This window comes from Triticum aestivum, chromosome 2D (assembly GCF_018294505.1).
Source record: "Triticum aestivum cultivar Chinese Spring chromosome 2D, IWGSC CS RefSeq v2.1, whole genome shotgun sequence".
Taxonomy (NCBI): Eukaryota; Viridiplantae; Streptophyta; class Magnoliopsida; order Poales; family Poaceae; genus Triticum; species Triticum aestivum.
The window spans coordinates 10,751,268-10,767,133 of record NC_057799.1 but is presented as its reverse complement, the minus strand read 5'-3'; the positions used below and the strand labels follow the sequence as shown (position 1 = coordinate 10,767,133).

Sequence of the window (15,866 nt, the reverse complement as noted above, 5' to 3'; positions counted from 1 at the left end):
ACGGCATCGGAGGCAGGGCGATGACGGCGACGGCGACGAGGAGCAGCGCTGGGGCGTCGGGCACGAACTGACGGTGAAGTTGTGAAATTTTCACAAGTCCAGCTTATATACAAAGAGCATTGGTACCGGTTCGTGGCAGTAACCGAGACAAATGCTCCCTTTAGTCCCGGTTGGTGCCACCAACCGTGACCAAAGGTCAGTTTCCGGCAGCCCAAAGGGCGGGAAGCGGCGGCCTTTGGTCCCGGGTGGTGGCACCAACCGGGACTAAAGGGGGGGCATTGATACCGGTTGGTGCCACGAACCGGTACCAATGCACCCCTTTAGTCCCGGTTGGTGCCACCAACCGGGACCAAAAGCCCTGTGCTGCTGCGCCCGCGTCGAAAGTTTAGTCCCACCTCCCTAGATGAGAGGGGCGCGCAGTGGTCTATAAGCCCCACTGCCGCACCCCTCTCGAGCTCCTCTCCATTGTAGGCTTACGGGCCTAATTGTCACTGCTATGCCTGATGGGCCTACTGGGCCTTCTGCGGGCCTGAATCCTGGCCCATCGTTGGGTTTCTAGTCGTATTTAGGCTGTGGTGGCCCAGTAGGTGGCATTTTTTTTGCCTGTTTCTTTGTTTTCTTTTTTACTTCATTTATTTTGTTTTGTTTCTACTTACAACAAAAAACTTATTTATTTTATTTTATTTTGTTTCTAATTACTTATTTATTTTACTTTATGATATTTTTTTGCTATTAAAGTTTCTAACAAAAAAAGTTCTTTATGAAAATTCTTTTTTCTTTTAATGATTTTGAATAGAAAATACTTCGATAATATTAGTTGCATCAATTTTATATAATTTTAGTTTCAATAATACTAGAGGTTGCTTATAATGTTTTGAACAGAAAATACTTTGATAATTTTAATTTCATAAATTTTATTAATGTTATTAAAGTTTATTTTATTTTGTTTCTACTTATATATTTTATTAAATTTTATATTATTTTGTTTCTAGTTACTTATTTATTTTATTTGTTATTTTTCATGCACCATTTTTCATGCATTTACTGATTATTTTGAGCTATAAGACCCTGAAATTGAAAAGCATTTCAAATGAACTCTGAAAAGGTTGAAAGTTGGCATGGTATCATCATTTGACCCACATAGCATGTGCAAGAAAGTAGAGAGGGTTACGGCAAAAACTGGATGCACTTCGTGTACAAAACGGACAATCTCTTTCGAAGTATCAGGGTTTCATACGGAAACTCGTCTGTTACAAAGGGATTTCAATTTTTTTAACTTATTTGAACTCCAGAGTTTTTCTGTGTTCAAAATGCACCATGCAAAGCCACATCATCAATTTTAAACCCTTTCTGACTTCATTTGTTATTTTTCATGCATTTACTGATTATTTTGAGTTGTAAAACCCTGAAATTGAAAAGCATTTCAAATGAACTCTGAAAAGGTTGAAAGTTCGCATGGTATCATCATTTGACCCACATAGCATGTGCAAGAAAGTAGAGAGGGTTACGGCAAAAATTGGATGCACTTCATGTACAAAACGGACAATCTCTTTCGAAGTATCAGGGTTTCATACGGAAACTCGTCTGTTACAAAGGGATTTCATTTTTTTAACTTATTTGAACTCCAGAGTTTTTCTGTGTTCAAAATGCACCATTCAAAGCCACATCATCAATTTTCAACCCTTTGTGACTTCATTTGTTATTTTTCATGCATTTACTAATTATTTTGAGCTGTAAGACCCTGAAATTGATAAGTGACCAAATTAATAGAAGTTCATCATCACATTAAAACCAAATTACATACATAGTTCTCATTGAACAACATATATAACTCTCCAGAGCATTTAATTAAACCATACATTGAAATTATGTAAAACATTTCAATGCAACAAGAAATGCGATCATAATCGCAACCAAGGTAACAATTGATCCAACTGCATAATGATACCAAGCCTCGGTATGAATGGCATATTTTCTAATATTTCTAATCTTCAACCGCATTGCATCCATCTTGATCTTGTGATCATCGACGGCATCCGCAACATGCAACTCCAATATCATCTTCTCCTCCTCAATTTTTTTTATTTTTTCCTTCAAGTAATTGTTTTCTTCTTCAACAAAATTTAACCTCTCGACAATAGGGTCGGTTGGAATTTCCGGTTCAACCACCTCCTAGATAAATAAAATATATGTCACGTTGGTCGGCATAATTGTCATAAACAATAAATGAACGAAATATTATAAAAAGATAATATATACCACATCCGAATCATAGATAGGAAGATGGCCGACGGGGGAGGATACCAAAACCATCGCACTATATAATAACAAGGAATAATAAAAGTAAGAAAATTAGACAAGTATCTATCTGAAGTAAGATTTTTTTTCTTTCAGAAAGAAGATAAGAACAAGAGGCTCACCACGGTGGTGCCGGCGACGAGATCGGCGCGGGCGATCGACGGCGGTGAAGACGGGGAAGGGACGTGACGGACCGCTAAACCTGGACAAATCTCGGGGAAAATGGAGCTCGGAGGTCGAGTTTCGAGAGGAGAAAGATTAACTAGTGTGGCTCAGACATTTCATCGAACACCTCATGTGCATAGGAGGTGAACTAGAGCACCCAAATGCCCTCCCCTCACCGGCCAGAAAAAACAGAGCACTGTGGAGTGCTCTGCTGTGGCGATGGGGTATATATAGGCAGCTCCTTTGTCCTGGTTCGTGGCTGAAACCGGGACTAAAGCCCAGCCATCTGTCCCGGTTCAAGCCAAGAACCGGGACCAATGGTTGTGGGCCAGGAGCGAGGCACATTGGTCCCGGTTCGTGCCTAGAACCGGGACAAATGGGTCCCCACGAACCGGGACCAATGCCCACGAGGCCCCGGCCGGCCCCCTGGGCTAACGAACCGGGACGAATGCCCCCATGGGTCCCGGTTCGTGACTGAACCGGGACTAATGGGCTTGCCCTGCCCGAACCAAAGCCCTATTTTCTACTAGTGAATGTAGACCGTGAAAAGCTGTGTTCTGTGTGTGGTGCTAAGACTTAACCATCTAGAGTCCAAAAAAACATTAGTTCTAATCCCAACTAACAAAACAACTCGTCATCTATTTTATTTATCCACTAAAATCACAATTTGAAGGAGAAGCAGAGAGATACAGAACAAATATTAACAAAAAGGAAAATATCCGGCCAATGATATGGTGGATCATTTCCTTTTTAATGGATCATTTCATCTACACTAGATGAACCATTGCGCCCGTGGCGTAAAAACAAAATGCAACCAAGAAGGGAGGCTAACTATATGAAATGATAACCAAAAGGAATGCTCGTTGCACCAACGGCGCAAAATAAAATACAATCGAGAAACTGAAAATTTGCTTAATATTCATGGGCCTTAGCTAAACAAAATGAAGAAAGAGTTGCAAGAAATCATCAGCTTGGGATGTGACGGTGGCGTGGGGGTGGAAATCGTATATATCAATAAAGACCTGCTCAGATGCACAATTACCTTTCAAAATAGTTTGGATTCCAAATATGCCACAAAACATTTGCACTGCTATATATACACAACTACCTTGAGCTGACGAGATGTTGACTATTTAAATGAAAGCCTTGTCAGATTTTTTTATCATATTGACCATTATAACCCTTAAATCAGTATCTTCGAAGATAAATAGTGAAACAATGTGTTGTATCGACAAGCGTGCCCCGGTCAATTTTGCATGTTTGCTCTTGGTCGTGAATTGTCTTTTAAATGCGAACCAACATGTGGTTAGATGGCTATTAGGAGGACAATGGTATCCTTAGCCCACCCGAGTTCAAGTCGTAGACTTGACATTGGTGCTCGCATTTTCATAGATATTTTTCAGGCTTTTTGATGATGTGCGTTCAGTGGGAGGAGACGTTCCCGTCGACTACAAAGGTGTTTGTGGCGACTTCATTCGTCTCAAGATGATGTGCCGGCTTAGGAATGAGTGTATGTGCGTATGTATGAGTATTTGTGTCTGTACTATGTGAAAAAATGAATTCTCCTTTTAACTTTTATTTTTATTAAAAAAATAGATTTTGCGGTAAAACATGATTTGAATGGGATCAAATTATTTGACACCATTTATGATATATTGTATCTTTTCCATTGATAATTGGGGTTCTCTTTAACGGCTACCTGGAAATAGCTAAAAATAAATTTGACAAGGCAGTAAGGGCATCCTTTATGAATTAGTGTTTTTGCTTTTTTATTTTTTTATAAGATCAAAACATTCGATGGTTCTCTTCAACTATTGCCATAACTTTCTCATACATAAAAATAACAATAGGAACAATACTTATGATTCATTCAAATGTTTTGTGATGTTTTTGAAAAGTTATAAATTTGCACTACACTTGTATTTTTGCCTTTTAGCACAAGCTATGCCTATGCGCCAAAACATCTTTTCATTAGTCATTTGATGGTAGTGGTTTATATGTACGTAGTTTAAAATTGTAGTGACATATTTAGAAGACCGAAATTTTAAGTGCTGTTTGGGAACAAAAGTAAGTTCTTGGTTGTTTGTATGTAATTTTTCTTGGGGAAAAAGCTTCTAAAAGAAGTGTTCGTACAACCACCTTTTGAAATACTATTGATGGAAAAGTCACCTCCCACTGAACAAATATTCCGTATTTTTTAGAGAAAAAATATTTCGCATTAATGAAACTCTGGCGGGCTTGGGGTACACCCGCATGTTCCTAACCATTAAACCACAGATTGGTTCTTAAACCTTCTTCTGGTTCTAGCAGGTTTCTAGCTGGTAGGAAATGTTTCACATGCACACCCGGGCGTTTCCAGCAGGGTTTCCTGCTAGTATTCCAACTCGCATGTCCTTTTTTGCGTCTCCTGTTTCTTTAAAAGAAAAATATACACATTGAAAAAAAATTACAAGCAGGTACTAGTGTAATCTCCGAGCCAATTAATTAAGCCACGCAGTGATCAATACCCACGGCCAACCTTTGCTTGTCCGTCAGCTTCTGTGTTCATCAGTTATCACAATCATGTCCTTGAGACGAGTCACGAGACTGCCGCGGGACAGCGAAGAGAAGAGTCAGGGCAAGGACGAGCGCACGTGCATGGCGTGCAATCGGGCGAGTTGAAAGTGCAAAATCCACAAATTTGACCAATAGACGAAAAAAATTCACAAAATGAACTGTTTTAAAAAAAAATCGCTCCGCTAACCTTTTCGTGTAACGCCCGACATCTAGGCGCCACACTACATTATGCAGCGTCTGACTGACAGACGCTACATATCTGACCAGCGCCGCACTTCGAACTATCTAAAATTTACTAAGTCAATGTGCAACGTTTAAAAGTTAGGCGTTATACTGTATAGTGTAGCGCCTAGACACTAGGCGCTGCACTACTTGCATTACGTAGCAGGTGGCACTCTCTACAATGTAGGCGTGTCTAGCAGTGCTGTCTCCCGTCACTTTTCCAGCTGCCTGTCCTGTTAGACTTGGGCTGCATCCATCCATCACCCCTTCACCTCTCCTCAGTCCTTTCCCCTTTATTAATACACTCCCCTAGCACTACTACCTAGCCACGCGCGATGCATATAAAATACAATAGTACTCGATCGAAAGCGGCAGGGCAGCACACATACATGTAGTACATGCATGCACGGACGGAATTATGCTCCGTGCATGTCGTCTACATACAACCGTGCTGTACAGCGTTCGAGATGATGGAGTGCCAGCTGCATGCATGTCGTCTACATACAACCATACTGTACAGCGTTCGAGATGATGGGAGTGCCAGCTGCTGCAGCTGTTGTAATCCAAGTAGTGCAACGCCTAGTGCTTAGGCGCTACACTATATAATGTAGCTTTTAGATTTTAGGCGTTGCATATTGACTTAGTAATTTTTAGACTGTTCGGAGTGCGAAGCTGGTCAGGTGTGTAGCGCCTATCAGTCAGACGCTGCACAATGTAGTGTGACGCCTGAATGTCGGGCGCTACACGAAAGAGTCGGTGGAGCAAAAAAAATTCAAAAACTGTTCACTTTGTGAATTTTTTTCGTTCATAGGTTAAATTTGTGATTTTCGTCCATCGGTCAGACGCGTACGTACGAGGTTGTCACGTCTGAAGTGTATAGATCCCACGAGATATATACTTCCCCTTTGCGTCCACATACATGGAATTGGAAGGGAGTGAGACGTACGACGGAATGTTTGTGTATCAGAGCATCTGAAACCGCCTAGGGAAATCCGGATCTTCTGACGCACGCGGACGTGCTTAAATTTTCCCATCTGCATCCGGATATCGGATACTAGAAATTTTAAATCAATACAAAAGCATGCAAAGAAAAAAAAAAACTCCTACGTACGTAGATCAACTATAGTCCTCGTCAGAGGTTTCCACTATCTCCGTGCCTGGCACTTGTGCCTCCTCCGGCTCATCCATGGCGGCATACACATCCATCTTTCCTTCGACCTTGTCGAAGAGGGCGTCGGTCACTGCCCCTTCCTGCCGCTCCGCTGTCTCGTCCGCTTGGGCGAAGGCGAACTCGGCCTCCACCTGCTCCATGTTGAAGCCCGAAGCTGGCATCCGCTCATGCTCCGCCTCCTCGTCATCCTCCGCCTCGAAGCCGGCTGCTGCTTCTCTCCCTCCTCCTCCTCCTCCTCCGGCTCTGTCGAGTCCAGAGGCAGCCCGACAATGATACGGGCGGCGCGCCTTGCCCGGATCTCCTGCTCGATCTAGTACCAGCGCTTCGTGTGAGCATCGCGTAGTTAATTATTTTCTTCCACACCATGGTGAAGCCGGAGAGCGTGGGAAGAGCGTCAGAGCGAGAGAGAGGGCGTGGATGGGTTCGGGTTGACGGCACGGAGAGGGAGGACGTGCTTGGGCTAGTGTTGGCAGACGCCAGCCGGCTTAAATAGCCGAATTTGGCCTCGGGCGGCAAGCCGGATCGGCGTCATGCGGCGTTCACACCCCTTTTCGGGTGATTCCGCGTGGGACCCCGAAGTCAGTCCGACTGAAGGACGCGCCCAGGCGCCCCATATCCACCACATATTTAGGAAGGATATGAGAGGTGTCGGTCAGCCCGGACGTTTGATGCCCATTTGAGGCGCACATCTGGGTCAAAATTTCGTGACCAGGCGGCCCGTCCGGTCGTTTGAGGTCGGTCTGGAGCGTCCGGCTGTAGATGCTCTCATATACTAGTTGTGGCTTGCGTTTGTGGAAGAAAATCCTCAACCGACTGTTTGTACACCCCTCACCCGAAAACCGACTGTACACATGAAGTCTGGCTTCAACTATTTATTTATCAGATGCAATAAATATTGGGCATCTGGGATTTTTCACGGTGGCTCAGTCGGTTTTGCCGCATAGAGGAGACAGTGCCCGATGTTGGAACATCGGGGCCGGCCGCGGTGAGGCCCAGTTAGAAGCAAACCGGAGGCGACCAAGACGTGTCTGGTCGTGGTGTCACCAGCAGGGCCGAACTGGAGATCGACATGTTCAGATGCAATAGTTGCCGAGGAGAAAGAAGAAAGGAGAGAGCAATTGAACCCGATAGGTCGAGGGGGTGAATTTCTTTGTGAGGGGGCAAGTCTGTCTTTTTTCTTTTCTTTATGAGGGGGCAAGTCTGTCGGGTTCAACGTGGCAGATGCTACATTTGGGCTGAATATGAAGGGTGCCGGTCAGCCCGCACGTCTGAGGCCCAGTTAAGGACACCGTCTAGGTCGGTTTTTTCTAACCGGTCACTGACAGGGCCATCTGCGCGAACGTTTGAAGCGGGTTTGGAATGCCTGCTGTAGATGCTCTAACAGTGATCGATAGTGACGGCCAGCCTTGGCTTGTCCGCTAGCTAGCTGTGCATATCAGTTATCAGAGTCATGTCCTTCAGACGAGTCACGATCGAGATTGACGCAGGACAATGAAGAGACGAGTCAGAGCATCTCCAACAGCCGCCCAACGCGCAGCGCGCTAAAAAAGCGTTTGCAGCGCGCTGATCCCCTGTTTTTGCGCGGCGAGGAGCGCTTGCTCTAGCGGCCGCTGCAAAGTTTACCGTGCGCGAGTAGCTCCAGCAGGCGCGCTAAAAAGCAGCGCGCGCGAGCAGCCAGCGCTTGCCATATGTTGCATTTTGGAGAGGAGATGAGATATTTCAAACATCAAAACAATGACATGGCATAATTTAAATCACCCAAACAAGTTCATGACATAAATATTCATGCCCACAAGTTCAAATTCATGCCCACAACATCATCCTTCCAAGTTCAAAATCCGAACCAAGTTCATGACACAAAAGTTCACATCAACGGAGGGGTCGCGGGTGTAGAAAGGGGTGAGGGGGTGCCGGCACGGCCATCCATCGGGTCAATTCGCCGGCGGCGGTGCGGGCGGGGCGAAAGTGGCGCGGCGAAGAGAGTGTGGCGCGAGCGCTCGAGTTATTGCCCCGCGCGCAATTATTGCACCTCCGCTGGAGCGCCCGGAGCGTATCGCGCGCGCAAAAACCACTAATTTTTCTGCGCGGCGATTATATAGCGCGCCTGTTGGAGAGATGCTCTCAAGACAACGACCATCGTACGTCTATGGCGTGCAATCGCTCTAAGTTGAATAGTCTGCTGAGTGCAAATAATGGAACTAAATAACTAATGGAAAGGAAGTTCATTGTGTGTCATATGCTAGCTAGCTGTGGCTCGCGTGTATGCAAGAGAACGGACAACTCAACGAGTAAACGACAATCCATGCATAGTAGGAGGCTAGTCGACAATGGAAATGGAACGTTCGTCGTTTGTTTGACACGGATGCATGTGAGCCTCAAGTCTAGCACGAACCACTTGTTTATCACGTTCGCTAAATATCGTGCAACTGAAATTTTAATGTTGGTTCACCCGATTTTGCCGCATAGAAGAGGCCGAGACACCGACGCGGACCGTGTCATCCTGACCAGGCCTAGTCAGGTCAGCGATGATGCGTCTGGCCGTGGTGTCACGCGTGGAGGCAAAATAGAGGTTTGACGGGTTCGAATGCGTGGTTGCGAGGATGTTGTGGGTGACAGAATTGCGAGGGGTATAGGGGTGCCCATGTGTCTTGCTTATAGTGAGATCGTAGGGAAGTTTTGTGTCTGGGAGCGCCAGCATGGCCGATCCAGGCGTCCTGGAGGCCACGGCCTCAATTCTTTGTTTTTTTTCATGTTTTTTATTTCATTTTTTCTTTTGTTATACTTCTAAATATCACAAACAAATATATTACAGAAATGCATAAAATATTAAAATATGTTAATCAATCATTTATAAAATGTTAACTCTATATACAAAATGTTTATCATGCATAAGAAAAATGTATACAGAAAATATTAAACGTGTGTGAAAATTTTGATATTATATTTAAAAAATGTTAAACAAGTAATTGAAATATGTTAATCAAGCATTTGAAAAGTGTTAAATTTGTATAGAAACAATGTTGACCATGTATTAAAAAAAGTTAATTTTGTGTTGTCTAAGAAAATGCTAAGCTTGTCTTTGAAAATGTTAATGAAGCATTTGAAAATGTTAAATGTATATTAAAAATGTTGATCATGTACTAAAAAACATATTAGTCTTGTATTTGATAAAATTTTAATCAGGAACTTGAAGAATGTTAAATGTGTGTTGAAAAAAAGTTGACCATGCATGAAAAAATGTTAATTCTGTCTTTGAAAAATGTAGTCAAGCAATGCTTTAAATTTGTATATAATTTTTTTGACCATGTATTTAAAAAAAATCTTAACCTTGTACTTGAAGAATCTTAAATAAAAATTTGAATTTTTTTAAAAATATGTATAGAAAAAAAGTTGACCATGTATTCAAAAAAATTAACATTGTGTTTGAATTTTTTTTAATTTGTATTAGAAAAATAGTCTTGATGTATAAAAAAATGTAGAATGAAAATCAAAAGAAAAACGAACAATAAAAAACCATGAAAGACGAAAAAGAAGAAAAGAAACAAAAAAGGAAACAATAAAGAAAGAATGGAAAACAGTGAAAGCCTATAAAGAAATAAAGGAAAAAGGAGCACTGAAAACCAAGAAATAAACAAAAACCAACAAAAGAAGGAAAATGAGAAAGAAAGAAAACCGATAAAAACTAGGAAGGAAACAAATAAAACAAAAGGAAAACAAATATATATATATATATAACTATAAAAAGGAATAGCAAGAAGAAATGATAAAACCAAACAAAAAATAAAAGTAAATAAAAATAGAATGGAGAAAACCTATAGTGACCGAACTTGCAGCGCGCGAGCGGCAGCAGCGAACCTACACTGATGGGCCGGCCCATAGGCAAGCAACTTCAGCGAGAGGAACATCCACGCTTGACGCAAGAGAAGCTATCGTCTCGCTATAAGCGAGACATAGCTCTCGCGGCGGTATAGAGGGATGGTCGGAGGAGACGGCTCTGGCAGTGTAAGGCTGCTAGGCTTGCGGGGTACCACCGCAGATTACAAGGGTAGGCGATTGGACCAGTGGGATGAAGGAGGGAGGAAGAATTGTTCATGTTGGCAATTTGAAGAGGAACAATTACTTCTTCGGGAAGTTGAAGATGTAGCACGCCGGTCCGTTGAATTTTAATTCCAACCATGCTTTTTTTTTAGGCGGTCCCTTTATGTATTTTCCACCATGGTTTGGGGAAATGAGTATTAGTAAGTTCTCAGTGGTTTGTACGGAATTTTGCTAGAAAAACAGAAAGTTCGATTTTTAGCCATGGCAAATAAACAGTTTTCATAATAATTCATATTAGCGTGAGGATGGCAAAATTAGCTTGCAAACACGGATATATTCTGGCAAAAAATGAAATCAGGCGGATTTGACATGCTCACCAACTAAACTTGTCATCCTCCACGAACACAAATTTCTATGAAAAACGTTAGTAATTTTTTCATGCCTAAAAATCTAACGTTCGTTGGATATCTGGGTAAAAAAAATATCCTCCAGAAGAAATGTTGGTACAGATACTCTCATCCCTAGTCACCACAAAAATATGTGGCTGAAAAGAAATACTACTAGCAATTCGGTATGAGTCATGTCCCACGATTTTCATGCGGGCTGAGTCAGCTATGCTGCTGGGTGCCTAGCTAGGTAGCTCGCCTATAAATTGGCACGTATTCTGGCTACTCTCAAACAACAAACAGCAGTAAGTTTATTGGCTACTACAGCTTAGAAGTACTAACCTCGTTGCCAAGCTCTCGCTGCCAAGTACCAAGTAGTACTCCACTTGTACGCACCAAGCAAAAGTAGCTAGATTGCAGCGCGCAGCACCATGGCGTGGCAATTGCAGCAAACAATGGCCACGATGAGTACATGCTTTCAGACGTCCTCGCCGGCAACGGTGCGCTGTGCCGCGGCGGCTCGGCGGTCTGCCAACTACGCTCCCAGCTCCTGGGATTACGACTCCCTCCTCCAGCTCTCGCCCAACAATGGCGGACAGCTGGCAGATCAAGTACATTTGTCAGCTGAACATATCGTATTTTCAACCGGCAAGTAGTACATAAAGTAGGTGAATTACTCATGGAAATTATTCCGTGCATGCATGGATGATGTCACAGGTCGATATGTTGAAGGCCGGCGTGAGGGAGCGGCTGGTGGCGGCGAGCCGAGGCGACCACCAAGCTGCGAAGCTCAGGCTTGTCGACACAGTACAACGGCTCGGCATCGCCTACCATTTCGAGGAGGAGATCGCCAGTATCCTTAGCTCCATCCACCACCGCAAGCCTCACCGGTGCAGCTGGGACGACAATGCCAGTGATGTTGCCTCTGTGGCCTTGAGGTTCAGGTTGCTCAGGGACGGTGGTTTCCCAGTCTTCTTCCCTCCAGGTACCTAGTTAAATATGAAATATGAAAAACAAACACTTAGAGGCTGTAAGAAAAACCTAAAACTACGGACAAAATTTTGGAGATTATACATATCTGCACCAAATGCATGGTCGAGATGCAATCACAGTTGAAACTTTGACTTGTGTGTATGGCTAGGTTTTGTATACTTTACTTAACTGACATTGTTTCGTGGTAACGTATATTATAGAATCTCTGGAAACTCTCAAGCGTGGATCCGACGATGTCAGAGGACTCCTCTCACTCTACGAGGCTTCATACCTTGCGTTCGGAGGAGAGGAAACATTGGACGAGGCAAGAGCATTTTCTAAGAAAGCTCTCATAAAGCTCTTGCCATCCATGGATCACCACGTACGATGCAGTGTAGTTCGTTCTTTGGACCTTCCATTGCACCGGAGGTCTCCTAGACTGGAAGCAAGATGGTTCATAGATCACTATGCTAGAGATGAGAACAATTCCGACCCGTTGCTTGTTAGATTTGCAACGACAGACTTCAACAATGTGCAAAGTGTGCATCAGGAAGAACTCGCGAGACTCGCAAGGTAATTGAGCATGAAGAAACGTACATTTAAATTAGCCTGCTAATTACTTCACATAGTTGATCGGGTTTTAAGATATGAAAATTGACCTAATTAACTATAGGTGGTGGAAGGGGACTGCCCTTAGTGAAAAATTGGGGTTCGCCAGGGATCGTCTCATGGAGTGCTTCCATTACGCAAATGGAATTGTGTGGGAGCCAAACAATGGAGCGTGTCGAGAAGTGCTTGCTAAAGTCGCCAATCTAATAGTTCACTTAGATGATGTTTATGATGTGTATGGAACTCTAGATGAACTTGTTCTCTTCACCGACGCCATTGGAAGGTAACTACATGCAACTCGGTGCACTTCTCATAATTCAAGTAATATTCTTGTCCTAGAGTATATGACACGTTAGTTTCACAGCAAATGAAGCTTTTCCATTATCTAAAATTAATAAATAATTTCAGGTGGGAAGAAAGTCCTAGTGAAAGACTCCCCGAATACATGCAAGCACTCTATTCCGTGATGTACAGAACATCCGCTGAGGTGGCTGAAAATGTGTTGGAACAACATGGTTGCGACGCTCGTCATGTTCTTCAGAAAGCAGTAAGTTCATATACACAATTAACTTACTCATATGATATAAATTGTTTTCACAAGGAACTGTAATAAATTCCACTCCATGATTTTGCAGTGGCGAGAGATGGCGGAGTCTTTCCTGGTGGAGGCAAAGTGGCACCATGGAAACCACAGACCAACACTGCGTGAGTATCTGGACAATGGATCAATTTCAGCCTCTGCTCCACTGTTGCTGCAACATACGTTTCCCCTGCTACGTGTGGATGAAAAGATCACCCCAATGTCTCTTGCTAAAGTTGGAAACTACCCTAAATTAGTTCAGTCAGCGTCGTTAGTTCTTCGCCTCTGCAATGACTCTGCAACCCACTCTGTAAGGAAAATTTATCCGGGTTGTTTTGCCCTTTACCGTTTCAATCTCCAAAGTTGAATCTTTGTGAGAGGTGTCTTATGTTGTGAAAATATGTATAACAGGCCGAGCTGGAGCGAGGGGATGCACCATCATCAATAGCTATTCACATGTCGGAGAACAGCTCCAGTGAGCAAGAGTCCCGTGAAGCCATGGAAGACCTTACTATGGAAGCCTGGAAGTCGATTAACGAAGATGCATTCAAACACTGCCAATTTTCTAGATCTTTTGCCAAGACTTGCGTGAATTTGGCTCGAATCTCACATTGTGTTTACCAAGGCGGGGATGGTTTTGGTGCGCCGGATGGTCGGAAGAAAAAGCAAATTAGGGAGTTGTTCTTGGACTCTTTCATGATTGAGGAACATTAAATGGTGGGAGACACATATCTTAGAAAGATGTTATATAGGCTTAATATCTGTAGGTATTGATTGTAGGTATTGATTCTGATTCTGTGTGGTACTACTAAAACTCTATTACCAACACTAGCTGGTTGATTTTTTTTTTAGTTGAAACTAGTTGGTTGATTAACTAGCACCATTGGGTGATCTTGATTTACAGTGCTTAGGGCTGTTCGGCAGCTCCCCGACTCCTGGAAATCCTGAAATCCAGCTTCTCTTTTCGTATGTCAGCTTCCCAAGTGAAAGCTAGCGATCAGAAAACCGTTCGGTATGCCAGCTCCAGTTTTCCTCTGGCAATGCATGGGATGGCAGCCTTTTTCAGGAGCTCCTAGTCAGCGCCTTCAGCACCAACTAGGAGTTCCGTCGCCCACGCTGCCGCGCTAAGACTCGAACCGGCGATCTCTTGTCTTGTGTTACAGCGCTCTAACCACGAGGCCACTAAGGCACGCCTTGGAGGTTTGATCATTTTCTATGCTTTCCTTTTTATTCTATTTTTTCTTTCCTTTTTCGTTTTTTCATTTTCCATTTTTCCTTTTCTGTTTTTTCTTTTTTATTCTGCCCTATATGATGTTTTTTTTCAATTCGTGAACTCTTTTAAAATCTATGAACTTTTTTATTTTTGATGAAATTTGACAAAGTCCACATATTTGAAAAAAGTTCATCGGATTTGAAAAAAGTTCACAAAATTGAAAAAGAAATTCATTGGATCTAAAAAAAGTTCATGGGATTTGAAAAAAAGTTCATCACATTTGAAAAAAGTTCATCGATTTTGAAAAAAAAGTCCATCAAACTTGAAAAAACTTCATCGAATTTGATAAAAAGTTCATCAAAATTGGAAAAAGTTCATCGAATTTGAAAAAAAGTTCATCGAATTTGAAAAAAAGTTCATCAAATTTGAAAAAAGTTCACCGAATTTGAAAAGAGTTCATCAAATTAGGAAATACTTCGTCCAATTTGAAAAAAGTTCATCAATTTTGAAAAAAGTTAATTTGGAAAAAGTTCATTGATTTTTTTTATCAAAACACAAGAAAGCAAAATCATTGATTTAAAAAACGAAAAAAAAGAAAAGAAAAATAGAAAACCGCCCCGGAATGACCACGAACCGGGAAAAAACCCCGTCTTAGGAAGCTTCCCAAAACCGGAGGATTCCCGCGAATGAGGAGAACAAGTAGCGTACAAACAATCTGAAAGTCACTTGTGGTTCGATGGCGTGGTGGTTACGTGCTTGGAGATGAATTAACCGATCGCGTGTTCTTCTCCGGCTGCGCATCTTTTTTTTTTTTGAACGTTTTTACAAAATAAGCAGATATATATATGGGCCGGCCCAGCTCGCCAGCGGAGGGGTCGCGCTGCAGGCGCCCGTTTGCAAACGGGCGCTTAAGCGCTAAATAGGATTCACCGCCTTTTTCAGTTGATTTCGGCCTATTGGGAGTTGAGGATAGGCCAAACTTGGCCCAAGTTGGAAGCTAAGGGCATGTACACAGGCTGGGAGAGATGGACAGATCCACTGGGACAAAGCGTTTTCTTTTCTTTTCTGTGCGTTTTTTGCTAACGGAGAACTATTTAAAGGGTAGTTTGCAATACTTTCTGTGTAGTACAAATTATAAACTTTTATACAGAAATATCTTTTGAATGAAAATAGAAATATGGCAACTCATATCTTAAGGAACAACACAGTCTACACGCATTCCATATAACAAAAAGCACAATACTTTCTGTGTACAAATTATAAACTTTTGTCATTTAGAATCCTTGGATGTACAGTCCTAAAATTTGGGTCCTTGGGCTTGATGTAGCCAGCAGACATCTTGACCACACAAATTTAGTAGTACCTCATGGAATTTGCGGTGGATTGCATCTGCAGAATGTTTGAAACGGTTTTGGGTTCTTCTATTTGATTCACACCCCCCCCCCCCCAAGGTCCAGAAGAACATAGCAAGAGACTCATAACTGCTAACAAAGGGGGAATGGCCGAGCCCATACTTATCCTTCAACAAGTCATGAAGTTCAAGGAATACCGTTGCCTTCATTCTCAGCATGGTGAATGTCTCTCCGGGTGTACCGGTAGTCTCCTGCAACCATCCAAATCCACTCAAGATAGATGTCCTAGGATCGGCCTTGATCA

At 42.8% G+C, this 15,866-nt stretch overlaps 1 protein-coding gene across 1 annotated transcript; it reads left to right on the top strand.

Moving 5' to 3' along the window:
* The first annotated feature begins 11,151 nt into the window (after window positions 1–11,151).
* Window positions 11,152–14,100, top strand: LOC123048230 (alpha-terpineol synthase, chloroplastic). Its single transcript, XM_044471372.1, has 7 exons — window positions 11,152–11,447; window positions 11,554–11,821; window positions 12,030–12,381; window positions 12,482–12,700; window positions 12,826–12,964; window positions 13,053–13,307; window positions 13,409–14,100. Exons 1-7 carry the CDS (start codon window positions 11,268–11,270, stop codon window positions 13,709–13,711), a joined length of 1,716 nt encoding a protein of 571 aa, XP_044327307.1. The 5' UTR covers window positions 11,152–11,267; the 3' UTR covers window positions 13,712–14,100.
* Window positions 14,101–15,866: the final 1,766 nt, after the last annotated feature.

Coding starts and splice junctions, on each gene's coding strand:
- LOC123048230 (XM_044471372.1), top strand. CDS start 11,268: ATGGCGTGGCAATTGCAGCAAACAATGGCCACGATGAGTACATGCTTT. Junction 11,448..11,553: donor GCGGACAGCTGGCAGATCAA/GTACATTTGTCA, acceptor ATGATGTCACAG/GTCGATATGTTGAAGGCCGG. Junction 12,701..12,825: donor TTCACCGACGCCATTGGAAG/GTAACTACATGC, acceptor AAATAATTTCAG/GTGGGAAGAAAGTCCTAGTG.